We start from the raw sequence: 17,348 nt of genomic DNA, 5'->3' as shown, positions 1-17,348 counted from the left end.
GGATCAGCACCAGCACATGTCCTCTTGTAGGGGACAGTCTCTGGAGTTCAGATCTGTGTAATTTGGGGTAATCCAAAGTATTTTTCTGCTGCAGCTGCTGCCCCTTTCTTCTTATTGAAATGGTCTGGGGGCATCCTATTTTGAAGCTGTTTACTCAAGATCTGGGTTTTGTACTTAGAGTGCTGAGTCTTCTGAATATCGAGGTGTATAATATGTGCCCCTGCAAACTTCATTTTGGAGTTATAGCTTTTCAGTTTTCCCACAATATTTTTCTTTGGCTTTGCGAATAACGAATAAGGAATAAGGAACTGCGAATAAGGAACTGGGAACTGGGAACCAACTTCAGCTTCGTTTCTCCTCTCCTCTATTTTACCCTCACAACAACCCCATGAGGTAGGTTAGGCTGAGCAGGTATGACTGGCCCAGGTTACCCAAAGCTTTCGTAGTAGAATGGGGATTTGAACTCAGGTTTCCCAGATCCTAGAGCAGCACTATGACCAGTACACCACACCAGCTCTCACACGGATTTTATGAAGAGACGTTAAAAAGTACACAACGCTCCCCTCCCCACAGTGACACAACTTCCCCAAAATATACTTTAAAATACAACTTTATTTTTGCTTCTATTGAAATCTTAAATGTTTGTCAGCTTGCTTTTTAAAAAACAAATCTGCTATGTGTCCTTTCTGATGGGTAAGAGTATGCAATCCACACCACAAGTTTTTGTTTTATTTAAAAAAAAGGTGGTGTAGCTTTAGCATGGTTTGTGTATAACTATGCTAAAGCAATAACTCCCTAGAGAACTGTGAGGGTAGGTTTCACTTTGTGCTCAAGGCCTTGATCCATGCTCTGTGTGCCCAGGTTGCTAGGGGAAACAGAGAAAGCAACCAAATGCAGAAAGGTAACTGTAGCAACCCTGAAAACTCACCTCACACATGAACCCTGTGCTTAAAAGTGTGCAACTGGATCTGGGTGTGCTGTTCCTCATGCACATAACTCTGTAATGCAGCATTAACACAGTTGTGCTGAGAAGTTTTAGGGGGGGGGGGCATTCTCAGCCTTCTTTTTCTCCAACTTCTGCAGGGGAAATTGTTGCAGATACAGTTCCTCTTTGGCAGCAAGGAAAGTCTTTCTTTCTTTCTTTCTTTCTTTCTTTCTTTCTTTCTTTCTTTCTTTCTTTCTTTCTTTCTTTCTTTCTTTCTTTCTTTCTTTCTTTCTTTCTTTCTTTCTTAAAAGAGATATAGGTACTCTGACGACGATGGAAAAAGATAGTGATCCCAAATACGTATTGCAGGTGGAAAACAGGAGGAAAAACATTTTTGTAACTCAGCTAGGAGAACACAGGTAAGGTGATCACTATGTGTGTGATATTTGCCTTGAAGATTTCTTAGTGCCAAAAGGAGAATTAGAGAGTTAGAGCTTGTCTGCATTTGTGGTATGTTATGGATTCATTGCCAAACGAATGTAACACATAGCCGGCCACTTTACAAGTAGCCAGAAAATATTTGCTCAATAAGGATATGCAAGTGTATTATGGTATGAGGGCATGCTATTGTGTTCATTAAAGATGGACAGACCTCTGTAGTAGAGTACGTGCTTTGTATCCGTAAATTTCCAGGTCAGTATGCAAAACTCCTATGAAATACTGTGTAACCCTATCATATGCATTTTCACTCAGAAGTTCCTTGAGTTCAGTGGGACTTATTCTCTCCCTGTGAAGGGAGAGAAAATGTAAATATTAGTGACATCACAGCTTTAACATCCAAGGAATTTTCAGAGATGCTTGAACTGGCATCTTCAAATTCATGTCAAATTTTTGCTTTAAGCAAGATTCAGAGGCAACATAAAGTTGTATCAGCGTCTCCTGAGAAATCTCAAAACTCCTTAGATGGCTTGCTCAGGTATATAGGAGCCTCTAAAGTTGTTTCTGCTTTTAGTTTTGGTAAAAATTCAGTGGCAACTCAAGCTTCTAGCTTCTTCATTAAAAAAAGTTGCCAGACTGAGAAAGACCTGCTTTTAGTCTGTGTGAAAGGGTTAGCAATCTAATGGTGGGGCAGCCAGATTTGACTTCAAGGGGGCTGGGTGGTGGTGGCCGGCTGCAAGAGACGAAGCCTTATGGTTTCCAATGGGGCAGAACAAAACTTTCTGTTTGCTTGGGTGGCAGACTGGCAGATTTGGAGGGCTTACTTGTTTTTGCATTCTAAGATGGAATGAAGAAGTTGCATAGTTGCATGTGGTGCAAGAACATTTCTGCAGCTACTGCTTAGGGGTAATGTATATGTAACCTCCAGGGTTACAGGGGAGAGGAGGGACTAGATTGAGGACACACTGTTGGGGAAAGGGGGTTAATTCTTCCTCCTTCCCTTATTGAAATCACATACCCCAGCTCCTGCAGTCTCTCTGGTAGCTGCGAATTTTCTGCATTGTGTAGGGGGTTGGAATAGATGACCCTTGGCTTCTCTTCCACCCCTATGTTTCTATATTTTTTTCCGGTTCTGCATCATTCCCCACACATCCTGTTTGAAGCATGCTTGGAGAATTAGCAGTATTTTCCTACAGCAGACTGCTGTTCAAAATTGTGCACAAAGGTAGAAAATTGTGCATGACAGTAAGAAATCTTACAGGAACCAAAAGACTGGAACACTCCTAATTGTTGCAAAGAAAGTTGACATTTTTTCTTGGCAAGGCTTCTGACCCTTAAACAGCTAGCAAAACAAATAAAACCCATGCAGCAAGGAAGCTTTCCCCATCTTTCCCAAGCTCTGCATCAGGAGCTGGGGTGATCCTAGCAATTCTGGGGCCCTGGACAAATGGCTAGGATGGGGCCCCAGAATCACTGTCTACACCCCCAATCCCTCCATGGCCAAGGGAGGGGTGATTCTCACATCTCACCCCTTGCAAGGTGGGTGGGAGCTGCCACAGACAGAAGCCATCTGCCTGAGCCCCAGACAGGGTGGGCATGGGTGGCAGCAGGAACTCGTCCTTTGTCTTCTCCCTTCTCCTGGGAGGGCTAAGGATATGGGTGGCCGAGAGCCCTCCCAGCATGGGTCCTGGGGCAGCTGCCCCTGATGCCCATTGGCTAAGACTCCCCTGGTCAGGAGAAGCTGCACCTGTGAATTATTGTCACATAGCCGGTAAAGCTTCTACATGAAAGGGGGAAATGCACTTTGCAGATTACCTGGGGATGCTCAAGTGCAGGATTTTATGTGTGGTCCTCAATTCATGTGCAGGCTGTTCTTGCTCCATGCATGTGAATGCCACTTTCACAGGAGCTCCCTTTGTGTGATTGCATCTGCAAGTGTGTCTGGAGGGCAAAGAACCAACTCAGCTCTGTTTTCATTGCGAGAACAAGTAATGTAGGCTCCTTTGACTTGTCAATTTGGATTTCTTTAAGGTATGAGGAAGTGTCAGGATCTGCATTTCAATGCCTGGAGGAGGAAATGGGGTTACTTTTAGCAGTTGAGGAGTAAGTGATACCGAATGTGTTAATGTACTCATGGGGAGCAAACTGAAGTGTGACTGTGTGAGCCAGTGAATGGAAAGTTGGGAGGGGACACATTAAATGAGATTCACTTCAGCACCCCAAGGTACTTAGTAACATATCTTTCCATCCTTTGTAATGAGGCTAAAATTATTAGTTGTAGCACTGCCGCAGAAGGAGAGCAGAATAGCCACACTGAAGACTGGCACATTGCCTTGGAAGACAAACATTTTCACAGGCACAATGATTTCTGCCCATGAAGTATTATTTTCCTGTGCCCCCTCCCCATGCAGTAATCTGACTTGTCCCCCCCCCAAATCCTTTTCCCAGCAGAAAATCCAGACTGTGAAAAAGTTGCATGGGATAAAATAGGCTTCTTATACCTTAGCCTCATGCTTCTCTTTCTCTGTATGGTTTCATCCATTTCCCCTGAAGAGGAACACACGCAATCACGTGAGTTTATCTTCTCCCCGCTTCGTTGTGTTTCCATCATTTTGCAGTTTTGTGAAATCTAGCTTAGGGCAATGGTGGTTTGAAAGTCAGCGTACAAAGTCTTCCGACATCATACAAAGAGCATTCAAAATTGGCTCAATTAAATTAGTTGCTGGCAAGCACCAATGGATCCCATCGAAATGTGTCCAGAGATGATTTCACCGCTGTTGTTTTCCACAGTGTAGGAGTCAGACCGAGATGGCATATGAAACCATTCTCACACTTAGTCCTCTCCCCCATGATTTGACCTTTATGCTGTGAAGGGAGAGAAAGTTTTTATGCTAAAAAGCTGAGCCATGCTCTGGAATGTCTTCCCATTGACTGTGCAAATGGGCATTATTTAAATTCTCTCTTCATGAGAAAGCAGAGCTTGGTTTGCCGAAAGCAGCAAAACATGGGACTGAAAACACTGACCTTACAAAAGATCCTATGAGGTATATCTACAAATCCACCATGCAGAATAGGAAGCATATAATTCCAGCTGGTAAAGTCAGTTTTGGAAGGACTAGGAGAGATTTGGAAAACTATGTGCAGCTGCTGCTTGTGGGTGTCTGTTTGAATAGCTCTCTACAAGGTGTCCATCAGTCTGCCGAATTATGCTTTTTGTTAAACTTGACATCACTCTCTCTAAACCTCAGCTATGTCTGTTTTCCATATATATCTTGTTTTCTCATGTTGTATAATGTATCCTCCTCTGTGGGGAACTGAAACACTAATTACCCCTGGCTACCCCTGCCATCCCAGAGGAAGTGAGCTATCTACCTTCCTGTGCGGTAGGGGTTCCTGTTGGGTGTGTTGTGCCACAGTCAGCTCCCCTGTGTGTTTGCCAATCACCACACAGAGGCTGGAGAAGGCAGAATGATCCAAAAACTTTATTGCAACAAAGGAGAGGAACAGAGCTCTCAAAAGCAAGCCACCATGCCCCTCTGACTTGGGTCAGAATATTCAGAGCTTTTATAATGCTACTACAGCAAGGCATACGTGTCCTCTTTGGTTGGGTATCACGCTCCAAACTCGCGACTTCCCCTTCAGCTATGCATACCACCCTGTGAACAGCCTGTGGATTTTGTCACATCTTGTTGCAAAGTCTGTTACCATCATAAACCATTAGCTAAAGCAAGGTGTTTGCTACTATGTATTACTGATAGCTACGTTGCCAAGCAAACCTGGTTGCTAACTGTAATTATTGGTGTAAGGAAAACTGCTGCTACACAGTATTGACTGATGGGTCAAATCTATGAGGTGGTTGCTTAGACATCGGAATTAGACAAAAAAATCTTCTGTAATTCCTTTCCCACCATGCATCCCCATAGGTGACAATGGTTGGGGTCTCTACCAAGCTGCAAAATTTTCTCCCCTTTCTAACATGGCTGGATGATCAGCTGTGTTCATAATCTGTAGCTACTGCTGAATGTGGAAGTTCTTTCTGCACCCTGTAGAGTCTGTGTCAGTTTCTCTGCATTTTCTCCATGATTTTCAGATTTCACAATGCACGTGTGTTTATGTAAAGCAAAATATTTAAGCAGCAGTTTCCACAAGGCGTTGCTTATTATTTTGTCATTTATGCATTTGTGCGTTTATTGTTTTCAATTTACTAAGAAACTGTACTCTGATATCTCTGAGGATGAACCTTGTGTGATGAGAGGTCTGTTGGGCTTTTTAATACATAAAGTGAACCTTTGAAGGTTCCTTCTAATTTTGAGGCACCATAAAAAAGCAAAACCAATGTGAGCAATGAACATGTGTAGAAAATGGCCATGAATACTTTAAATTATGCACAACTGGGACTTGTTTGGGGAAGGGGCTATAGCTTAGTGGCAGAACATCGGCTTGGCGTAGAGAAGGTCTCAGGTTGAATCCTAGATCAGGTACCAGTCAGGTTAAGACCTTGGAGGGCAGAGCCACTGCCGGTCATAGAGCTCCCTCCCCTACTCACACCAGGAAGTTGATTTACCATGGAGTTACTTTCTAGCCACTAGATCTATCTACCCAATTTCCTGGGGGTAAAGTGTAGATGACTGTGGAAGGCAATGGCAAACCACCCCATAACAAAAAGTCTGCCAAGAAAATGTCGTGATGCGATGTCCTCCCATGGGTCAGTAATGACTCAGTGCTTGCACACCTTTACCTTAGATTTATCTCATCAGGTATGTCGGTAACAAGTTCCTGCTAAGTTGGTTGAGGCACTATATAGAGTTGTGGTTGATACAGCTCTCATATCTTTCGGAATCACATTATAATAACTAATCCAATCCCCATATGCACACACTCCCTGAATGGGTCTTCTGAGTTTAAATGCAGCCTCTTCTAAAATTTAGTAAATGAATGGGACTTATGAGTATTGTAAAACCTGGCCTGTGTTTGATCCATGTATCTGATGAAGTGGGGTCTAGTCCATGAAAATAGATGCTGGAATTAAATGTGGCTGAAAGACTTTGGTTGGATTTGCTGCAATAACATACTTTGTATGCCCTGAGTAGGCATTAAGTTGTCCTGAAGGATGGTATATAAATCAAATATCATTATTATTATTACTTAGGAAATTGCAATAATGACATTCAGCCAATATTAACATACCTATGAACAGGGCTCATTTCCAGGGGGAATGTGCCAGAACGAAGTTCCGGCAGTTCCCCCAACAGTCAGGTGGCCCTGTCCACCTGTCCTTTTGACATTTTGGGCCCTTTAGGCCTTGATTGGGGCCAAAACAGCCCAGATCGGGTCAGTGCTAGGTGGGGGAACCCTCCCCTTCCTGGCACCTACCTGATCCCAGCCGTTTCGGCCTCGATCCAGGCTGAAATGGCCATTTTGGGCCCGTTTCAGCCTGGATTGGGACTGAAACAGCCCAGACCGGGCCACTGCCACGTGGGGGAACGCTCCCCCATCTGGCAGCAGCTGAATCCCGGCCATTTTGGCACGATCAAGAGGTGTGGCATATGCTAATGATTTATGCTAATATGTTCCTGCGGCTCTTTTTCTATGAAATGAATCCTGCCTATGAAAACTTTAGCATGCAAGCTTTTCTAGGCCTGTTGGACTGCAACTCAGAGATTTAAATGTATGTACCAGCAAAACGGGAGACAAAACAGCTGCTATCTCTTCCTCCTTCCACCTCACTGCAGAAACCAGCATACTGGGAATGTTGCACTACATGGGAAAATAGGGAATTAATGGGTAGAAGAAGCTGCATACAGTTTGTATAATCTCTTCTGAAAAACAGTATCATAAGACTAAAAAAAGTTGCTGAAAAGGATAACCAAAATAGTAAAAAGTTTGGAGCATTTTCTTATGAGAAAAGGCTAATACGTTTGAGGCTTTTAATTTAGGGGGGAAAGATTATTAAGGTGAGATGTATGAACAGTTTCCTCTCTTTTCCATAATGCTAGACTTTATTTATTTATTTAGAACATGTATATGCAGCTCACAAAGTAAAAACAGTAAAATCATTAAAAACTGTAAAAATGAGCCATAAAAACATAATAAGTGGCTTAAAATAACACCCATAAAATAGCCTTCAGGCTAAAAATGAACAATAAAAATAGTTAAAATAAATGGAATAATTCAATTAAAGGCGTCCAGATAAAGAAAAATGTTTTGGCCTGGTGCCTAAAGGACAGCAAAGCAGGTGCTCAAGAAAGCCCCAGCAGGGAGGGGATGGCAAAGTAAGGTGTCACCACCAAAAAGGTGCTGTCATTGGTTTTCCGCACACGAATAATTGTTGAATTCACTGTTCCCGACATAACAGTGGCTTAAGTGGCATTATAAGGGGATCAGTCACATTCCTAGAGGATGGCCATGATGGCTAAATGAATATTAAAAACCAAGTTAGGGGACCCCAGAAACAGCACTGTGTTGTAAGAGACTACAGAAAGAGGGGGAAATCAGCAAAAGAATTACCCTCTTCTTCTGCCAGCAGAAAACAAAGTTTGGTTCCAGGCCACACTTTCCTCATATTGAAAGAGGAAGGTCCTCTGGTCATACATTTGCATTTTCAAAGATTTTTTTTCTGTCCATGAGGGTCCTAAAGGTTGAAGCAGAGATGCCATAGAGAGGTCATTGTGATGCTCTGTGCAGCCTCTGGTACTGTCACTGTTATCAGCCTAGGAGCCTTTGCAGAGGGTTTGACCAGGGGAGTTTTAAGGAACATGCGGTAATTACTTATTTTGTTTGGACTCTGATCTGTGCTAGGTAGCCCAGTGGCCATGTATCAGATGCTTTCTGTCATATTTGCTGCTATAAACTCTGCATAGCATATAAACAAGAGAACAGAGGGCGCAATGAATTGACTTTACTTCCACGCTGCGCAGCTCTTACCTCTCAGCAAGCCTTAGCTCCTCTGACTTTTAAGTGCAGCTATATCTGGTTCAGAATGCCTGACTCCATGTAGAGTTGCAGCCCCACATTATTTAAAGCAGAGCTTACATTTACTTTCTTTTCTTTACACGGCATTTCCAAAAATTGCTCCCCTAATTACAGTCATTCATGACTGAATACTTTTGGTCCCTAGTATTAGTCATCATCATCATCATCACACTTCTTTCCAAAATGATTCTAATCGATTTGTGCTCACGAAAATAACCTGTTTCTGTCCTTATTTACTCCAGCGACTGAAGGCTGAACTAGACATTATATTCCCCCCCGCCCCAATTCGGTTCATAGCAACATCTTGTGTACAAAGAACAGATCCTGCAGGGGGCAGCAAGCTCTAGTTAGACAGGACAGTAAGAGGAGTAATTTCTTTCTAATAAGTCCCCCCCCCTCGTCCATCTGCAAAATGCTACTCTCAGGGTAATCTCCTTAGAACTCTCTCAATAAGCAAGATAGCTAGGCTTATTTTTCTCTTTCTTATCTAGTTTGTTCTATTGATAAAACTTTTGTTACTCTTAATCGGTTTCAGGGTCTTGATTGCTGCATAGGGACTCTGCCAGCATCCCGGACCCTGATTCTCATTCCCCTCCGTTAGATAAATAATTTCCCAAGTACTCCACCGGCCTGTTTCAGATCAGTGCCTCAGCATGGGGAGAGAAGGCACTTCAGTAGGGATCCCTGGCAGTTTACTTGATTGCCTGCTGGTCACTGGTGACTAGCAGGAGTTTTGAACCACATGAAGATTGCCCGCCATCAGCAGGCACCCCAAGAACATGCGCGGCACATGAACTCCCAGTGGACTCAACAATGTCACTTCCATAAGTGACAGTATGCTGGCAGTGGGAGTGCTCCCGTGTTTTGTTTGGGGCCTATTTTGGGTCTCCCTCCTCTGCCTGGGGACCTGGCAACCCTACACTTCAGTCTCCCACACCCTTCCTGCACCATTTTCCTGACCCAAAATGGCCCCATTGGGGAACTCTGTGTGCTGCTGAGTCAACACTGCAGGTACCTCCTCCTGTATTTCATTTCTTGGTCACACTAGAGTGAGACAGAAGGCTGAAATCTGATTTTGTTCTATGCATGATGATAATCCTGCTATTGTATTTTACAGGGAAGAAGAGGATGAAGATGTCTCTCGTATTCCTATCATTCATGAGGTTAGCTGTGCTTGTTATTGATGGAATAGATGATTCAGCATGCCTTGGACATGGGGGGGGAGGGCTGCATGCCTCTGTGTATTTATAACTCTTTTGATAGTAAGCGGATTCTCTTTGTCTAAGGTGGGAATGCCTCCTGACTCCTCCTCTCTCTGTGCATCTCTTGGGAGATTATCTTTCTTGCCTTATGTCCTTCCAAGAGTAAGGATGTATTCTTCAGAACTCCTGCCATGAAGGCCTTCTCCACATACTGACATGCAGCCCCAATGCTGGATTAGCTGGCCGTTGGTATAGGGAAAGTGACTCTTTAGACTAGGACTCTTTCTTTCTACTCCCAAATATTGCCATGAATGGAATCTACCTCAGTAAACTGTAAGTTCTTTTCTACAATTTAACTGCCTAAGGATTAATTACTGCATGTTGGGGGAAATGCTTCTAAGTAACTCTGCTAACAAATGAGATGTAACTATTTCTAACAGTTATACCTTGTGGGTAGGGGTAAATTAAGAAGCAGGTGGCCCAGGTAGCCTCCTGGGTTGCTGGACTTGTTAGAGGGGTGGGGTGACACACCATTGTGCACTGTCTACTCATCTACATTGTACATTAGTACAAAATGTAGGATTGACGTTCCAAGTGGTCATCTGCGGTATCACTATTTTAGTTCAATTTCTTGATTTAGTTCAATTTCAGTTATTCTTAACATTAAAAAGTTTATGGGAAGAATTAATAATGAGTGACGGGTCTTAGCATACTGGTTAGATGGCCAGACTATCATCCGGGAGACCCTCATTCAAATCCCAATCTGCCATGAAACTCACTGATGGCCTTGTCCAAGACATTCTCTCTCAGCCTAACCTAACCTTATGAGAATCAAATGAAGATCGCATCGCGCAAATCTCGTGCGAGAAAACGCAATCCTCCACGTTTTTTGCACGATGTTCCGGGTCGTTCCAAGGGTAGGTAAGCCGTGTGGAAATGGCCAATGTATGCCATCCTGAATTCCTTGGACGATAGGTGGGATAAAAATGTACTAAAGAAATCTTATATGACAGGGATAAATCATGTCTGCAAACCATGTAACTAAGTTTGAAACAGGCTACTTAGAAGCTGAAAAAGCAAAGGGGGAGCACCAAAGACCCTCCTCTCCTTTGGTGCCTTTTAGCCTAGGGCTGACCCTGCTCATGAATCTTTTCCTTAGGTTGAATATAGGACAAAGTGCCAGTGTTTTCGTGAGGCGAGTTAAACTAGAAATATGGTAAGGATTGAGCCGTTGCAGCTTCAAAAGTAATAAAAGGCAAGAGGGAAGTTAAATCCTGTAATAATAGAAGATCCTAAGGCTTCTAAGGATGCATTTGCAACCATTTGTTTCCGGCATTTTATCCAGATAAAAGTTTGGGCTGTCAGTGCCGGCTCCCAAGGAGAGTCACTGCTCTATTTTTGGGCCAGCTGCAAGAAGAGATGAACCAGTTTTCTTCCCCCCCCCCCCGCCCCCCGGCCAAGTTTTCCGTGATGTTCAAAGAGGATGCCTGACCTGCTGACTCACAAGATTGAGCCTCTGACTTGAAGCAGAGCCTTCCTGAGTGAGCAGCTTTAGCAGGGTAGTGGTTAGAATACTGGGCTAGCACTTGGAGAGCTGACTTTGATTCCCCACTCAGGTGCCAAACTAGATGATGCCAGGTCCTTGAGTGGGCACACGGAGCCATTTTAGAACCTGTTTTAAAATCACTACAGGAGCCAATCCTGCTGGGGACTGCGGAGCAGCAGGATGAGGGGATCCCTTCTCCCCTCGTGCCATTTTCCAGAGACAAAATGGCCACCAATTTGTTACTTCTTGTGGAAGACGAGGGGTAGGGGGCTGAGATCCAGACTTCTAGACTTATATCTGCTGTATTTCCACCTTTATGATAAAACAACATGAGTCAGAGAGCTGAGTGCTAGCCCTGTTGAGTGTGCCAAGAAAATTCCAGAATGTGGGTGCGTGGGTTAGCGCTTTGGCACCACCACCATCTGTTTCAAGGAATAATGATATTTTGGGCCTGAGGTGGGAAATTTGAATGGTAGATTTCAGATTTTAGTAAGCAAGGAGATTTCATTGGCAGAAGGAAAGCAGATCTACTCTTGGATGCCATTGAGTTGAATTTGCAAAACAAAACAAAAACAGTGGATTTGAAGTTAATTTACTGCGGTTACTGTTTTATAATTCACGCTAACCAGAAACATAAGTGCTCAGATGCACAGCTCCACTTTCTCTGAATGGTGCCCCCCTGCTTAGCAAGGGCCTTCAGTTAACTTAAAATACGATACAATTTGTTGTGTAGGACCCCCGCAAGATTCTTCAGCATCATGGAAAAACACTGCAGAGGACGTTGCTTTTGCAGAAAGAAGTTGAACATGACCAAGTTACTGCAGAACTGATTGCCAAGAGGCAAGAATTTCAAAAACAGATGGAAAAACTGGCTCAGCGAAGTGCAGAATTTTCGCTGAAAGAAGAGGCTGTAAGTATCACGTCATATTTGCAACAAGGATGATTAGAGGATGGATTTAAGGTCAAGTGAGATGCAGGGAGGTTGATTTCCTAATATTTTCATTTTCATTTTAGAACACCCACATCAAGCTGTGTTAGATCAAAACTGTGATGTTGCAGGTCCTTCTGCCCACCTCTCCAGTTTTCTGATGTAAATTGCCGAACTATGACCCAGTTGGGAGTGTCAAAGGGATGTGATTTTTGATCAGGAAAGGGGGTTAAACACTCCCTCCTGCAACACCACTGCTCCATTCTAATTCGATTTTCAACTAAAATTAAAATGTTGGCAGATCTGATCATTGATATCTCATAGCACATCTGTTTTTGCCATTAGCCCATGCCTTCTTCCATATATCCTCTGCAAACTGAGCTCCATGTTCAGTGTGCATACCTATAGCAGACAGGAAATGAAGTGCAATCATCCTCTGTTTTGACTCCTACCCCTACACCTAAGTCACATCTATAACTGGCTTTTCTTTTTGGTAGAATAATCAAATCTAGACGACGCCCATGTTTGTAAGGTTATGAATCTCGAGGTGAGGCTTAAAGCTCTCCCAGAGTTTCACATGATCTACAGACTACAGAGATCAGTTCCCAGGGAGGTGGGTCTGCTAACTTTGGCTTGGGAAAATCTCAGAGATTGAGGGGCAGTGCTTGGGAAGGACAGACTTTGGGGAGGGAGCTCAGAGGGAATGTTAAACCATAGAGTTGCTATTTCCTCCAGGAAAATGATCTGTTTCATCTGGAGATCAGTTGTAATTCTGGGAAAATTCCAGGCCCCTACCTAGAGAAAATGACAACTTTGGAGAGCAGACTATGAAGCCACAGTCCTACTGAACTCCTTCCCCCTTCCCAAACTCTCCCAATCCGGTTCCAAATCTCCAGAAATTTACCAAGCTGGATGTATTGTCGAAGGCTTTCACAGCCGGAGAACGATGGTTGTTGTGGGTTTTCCAGGCTGTATTGCCGTGGTCTTGGCATTGTAGTTCCTGACGTTTCGCCAGCAGCTGTGGCTGGCATCTTCAGAGGTGTAGCACCAAAAGACAGAGATTTGTCCACTTAAGATGTTTGTATACTTCCAGTAGTGTTTTTCTCAGTGTGCATTCTCGCACTCATCATATTCAAACTTCCTATAGTTTCAATAAAGTTCATGCATTCAATTAGCTTTCTCTCTCCTTCTTTGGTCAGGGCAGGGCTCGAGCTCTTAAATTTGACAGATACCTTAAAGACTGTGAGCAGAAGAAGGAACGTGCAATGAAGAAATACCAAAATGAGCAAAAGCTCAACCAAATAAAGAAGAGTGAAATCCATAAACTGAAAGAAGAACTTAAAGAACTCAGAGTTAGGTATGCAATTTTTTTGAAAAAGGGGGTCATGTGAATTTGGGCATATTGTTCTACATGCTGAAGAAGAAGGCCGCACCAAGTATAGTGCAAGGAACAACAGCAAAATAAAAGGGCAATGCAGTTGAAACAGTAGTTTTATTTGAATATACTGCCCCAACGCATTTCACTACAAACAGCATGTAATGTTGATGTTCTTCATCTGAAGGTTCCTTGCAAGAAAGAATAATCTTGGAGTCATCACAATTGTATTTTAGAATGAAGACTTGGCTAGAATCAAATCAAGAGTCATAGGCTGTGTGTATTTATATATTTAAATATTTTTATCTCACTTATCTCCTATACCGGGTACGCAGAGTGGCATACAAAGTAAAACAACTCAACAATGCAAATTTAGGCAACAGTATACAAAATAACATCCAACAGCACTGCCCTTCCTACAAACCTAAGACAGGTGATGAGGCACATGGACATCCTGGCTGGTGTATTGTTTCAATCCCATGGGTTGAAACAATTATTCATTACATTTGTATTCTACTATTCCTCTGAGGAAGTCAGAGTGATGTACAATGGAGGTTGCCCCATTTCAATCTCAGAACAACCCTGTGAGGCAGAACCAGAGACTACCCAATGTTTGCAGAGGGAACTTCATGGCTAAGATGGGATTTGAATCCTGTTCTTCCTAGTCCAATGCTCTATATTTGATGCCATACTGGTGCACACTCTTTTGGGGCCAAACCAGATGTGATGTTTGTCACGTGTCCCCTGCAGGGACTGGCAACCATACCCCAGTTTCTGGTCCCTATGGTGAACTCCCTGCCCTGTACAGCCAGATTACTACTTTTTTGTTAGAGGACTAGCTGGGCCCAGGATTTTTCTTCTGTTTTTTCACCGGCACTCTGAAATCTAATTTAACTTTTACTGGACTACTTTTCCTTGGCAAAGCTGATAAAAAAGAGGAGAAAAATTCTGCCTCTGCATGGTGGTGTAGCTTGCAGAACAAAAGTTTGTTGGGTATAGTTGTTAGTTAGATTAGGATCTGGGAAATACAGGTTCAAATCCTCCTTGTGCCATGATGCTTGCTGGGCTACCTTGGGCCAGTCACTCTCTCTGTCAGCCCAATATACTTCACAGGGTTGTTGTGAAGGAAAAATGGAGGAGGGGAGAAGGATATAGGCTGCCCCAAGCTCCTTGAAGAAAGAATTGGATAAAGAAATTGTACTCATTTTTTAATTTATTCGTTGATTTGCTTTATTTATAGTCCGCCTTTCTCACTGAGACTCAAGGCAGATTACACAGTGTAAATCAATATGATCAACAGCTGGGACATTCAGTAAACAATAGAATAGGGTATAGATGGCAGAAATTTGGAAACAAAGCAGAAATCTGATACAAAGCTAAACAATGTTGAAACAATAAATAAATGTGCTCCACCAACATTCTTAAAGCACTGGATATACTTTTCTAAGTGACCTTTTTCTGGAAAAAAAAAGGGTCATATATAGAAAAAAATCATAATTGTAGTGCCAATTAATGTAAAGGTGGAACTCAGTGTCATTTTGTTGCAAGATAGGTCTCTGATAAATGTGAGTGGATTTGGTCTAAAAGGGCTGGACCAAAGACCTATGACAGAAGGACAGTGTTCCTTAACAGCAGTGGATATGGGAACTGATATGGGATGGCTCCCCCCACGCTCTACCCAAATTAGCGCCCATCAGAACTTGGGGAAACGTGTGAAGAAATGCCATTTTGAGATGGGAACAGCAGAGAGAAAGAAGTGGAACAGCAGAGAGAGAGAGAAGTGGGCAGCTTGCTCTACATTGGCTGAAACACTTCAGGGGCTACAGAATCTTCCTGTCTCTGGGGATCTGGTATGGGGTAGTACATTAGCTTCCCTTGTAGATGTGTTTTTTGCCTCCAAATGTGCTCTGATAATGTATTTATAAATCAAGCTTTCATCTCTCATTGAAAGGGAAACAATACAGGTAAATGCTTCCCCTAGTACTTCTAGCTACAGAAACATGGGGAGCATATAAAAATGTATTTCTGATTCCTCTTCCCCTTAAAAGAAAAAACTCCCTATTTAACCTTTATAGTCCACATGGTTCAGGGTCGAAATTCCCCATTTCAAACCCAGAACCAGGGCTTTTTTTTCAGCTGGAATGCGGTGGAACGGAGTTCCAGAACCTCTTGAAAATGGTCACATGGCTGGTGGCCCCGCCCCCTGATCTCCAGACAGAGAGGAGTTTAGATTGCCTTCCCCACGGGCAATCTAAATTCCCCTCTGTCTGGAGATCAGGGGGCGGGGCCACCAGCCATGTGACCATTTTCTCCAAGGGCAACCCACTGAGTTCCACCACCTATTTTCCCAGAAAAAAAGCCCTGCCCAGAACTATAGGATTCTTCAGCCTGTACTGATCTCCCTGCTGTGGGAAGAGCTCTGTGCATTTAATTCTCTGCAGTTAGCCTGTGGGAAATGTTTGTTGTCTTTTCCCATAACATATATCTGTTTTTCTAAAAGAGCTACAGCAATTATTCATATACTATACAGGGTTATTCAGCATTTTCACATGGAAAAAGTTATTTTGCTATGATAACAACAGGTAAAAATAGAAGCTACTTTTGGCACAAGGTTACAGTTCTGTTGTGCACTCCCTTGGCAATACGTTCACTGAATAGGATACATCTTATTAATTGATATCCATAGAGGAGTGAGGCTGTAGCTCCACGGTAGAATTTAATTATTGAATTTACTTATTGAATTTACTGAATATTTCCTTTGCGTGCAGGTACGAAGGATGAAGTACTAGGTGGTGTAAAAGACCTCTGCCTCGGCCCATGGACAGTTGCTGCCTCTCAGAGTAGACAGTACTGACCTTGGTAGACCAGTGGTCTGAGAGCCAAACTTGTAGTTACAGCAGCTACAAGTGATACCATTTTAGACAAGAATTTGTGTGTATTATGTGCCATCAAGTCACTGCCAACTTATGGTGACCCTATGAATTAATGACCTGCAAAATGTCCTGTCACTGAGGAGAATTTAGCCATTTAAAGATTGATGTGATCTAGCCCACAGTGTAACAATACCAGGCAATCTTGTATCCTTCCCCTCCCCCCCCTATTTTAAAGTGCTAAAATAGCTCCCCATGGCTGATCAGGATCAGGCCCTTGTTGACTAAAGATAGCAGCAGACTAAAGATAGTTGTTGACTAAAGGCAGCAGCAGAGCATCCTGGGAGTTTGGAATGTCACCCTATAGTTTCTGAATGTTGTTGTTTTGGACGTCTCCTTTGGTTGCCGAAGTTATCCTGAACTTTGCTGATCTATTTCTTCAGGCAACAGAAATTACAGAGAAAGGTGGCAAAATGCAAAGTGTATGAAGATTTCTTGCGGAAACTGATTGAAGCATTGCCGGCCAGTGAGTACAGTCGCTAAATAATGACCCACATTTCCCTTTTGGTTCCTAACCATTCTCAAATGTTCATGTAATTGCTTAGGTTTCTACTATGCCTATCTGCAAACAGTTTATATTCCCATCTCAAACCATTTTAATGCAGTTAAGAAATAGCAAACAAAGAATGAGACAGGCATAAAACAAATGTCCAAAGAGGCAGAAAGTGAGATTCTTGTGTCTTCTACTTCCATGGCAAACAGCACAGCCGTAATCAGAGCTGCACCCATCTAAGTCCATTGAAATCAACAGGATTTGGAGGCTGTATCTCTGCTTCGGATTGCCGTATAAAAAGTATCTGATCTATCATTTTTCCCTTCCCCAAAGCCTTTTTAAAATAACTGGGTCTCAACTTATTCCTCCGTCAATCTGTTGTAGGTCAAAGATAAATAAGGGTAAGAAAACTGATTCATTTGAAATGTGCTGTTGGAGGAGTTTTATAGATACCATGGACCATTCCCTCCCCAAACAAATAAGTGTGTTCTAGATCCAATCAGTGTAGTGTTGTATAGTAGTTAGAGGGTTAGACTAGA

General features: G+C 42.9%; 1 protein-coding gene across 2 annotated transcripts in view; it reads left to right on the top strand.

Annotated features, from left to right (window-relative positions):
- Positions 1–1,004: 1,004 nt before the first annotated feature.
- CCDC197 (coiled-coil domain containing 197) overlaps positions 1,005–17,348 on the top strand; it is a 32,612-nt gene continuing 16,268 nt past the window's right edge. For both annotated transcript variants that reach the window (XM_054971860.1, XM_054971859.1), the window contains exons 1-5: positions 1,005–1,344; positions 9,453–9,498; positions 11,817–11,993; positions 13,211–13,368; positions 16,700–16,782. In XM_054971860.1, the coding sequence (XP_054827835.1) occupies positions 1,259–1,344; positions 9,453–9,498; positions 11,817–11,993; positions 13,211–13,368; positions 16,700–16,782 (550 nt within the window). In that variant the 5' untranslated portion in view covers positions 1,005–1,258. The remainder of the gene's footprint in view (positions 1,345–9,452; positions 9,499–11,816; positions 11,994–13,210; positions 13,369–16,699; positions 16,783–17,348) is intronic.

This window comes from Eublepharis macularius, chromosome 2, assembly GCF_028583425.1.
Source record: "Eublepharis macularius isolate TG4126 chromosome 2, MPM_Emac_v1.0, whole genome shotgun sequence".
Classification (NCBI taxonomy): domain Eukaryota; kingdom Metazoa; phylum Chordata; class Lepidosauria; order Squamata; family Eublepharidae; genus Eublepharis; species Eublepharis macularius.
This window is presented reverse-complemented; position numbering and strand designations above follow the sequence as displayed.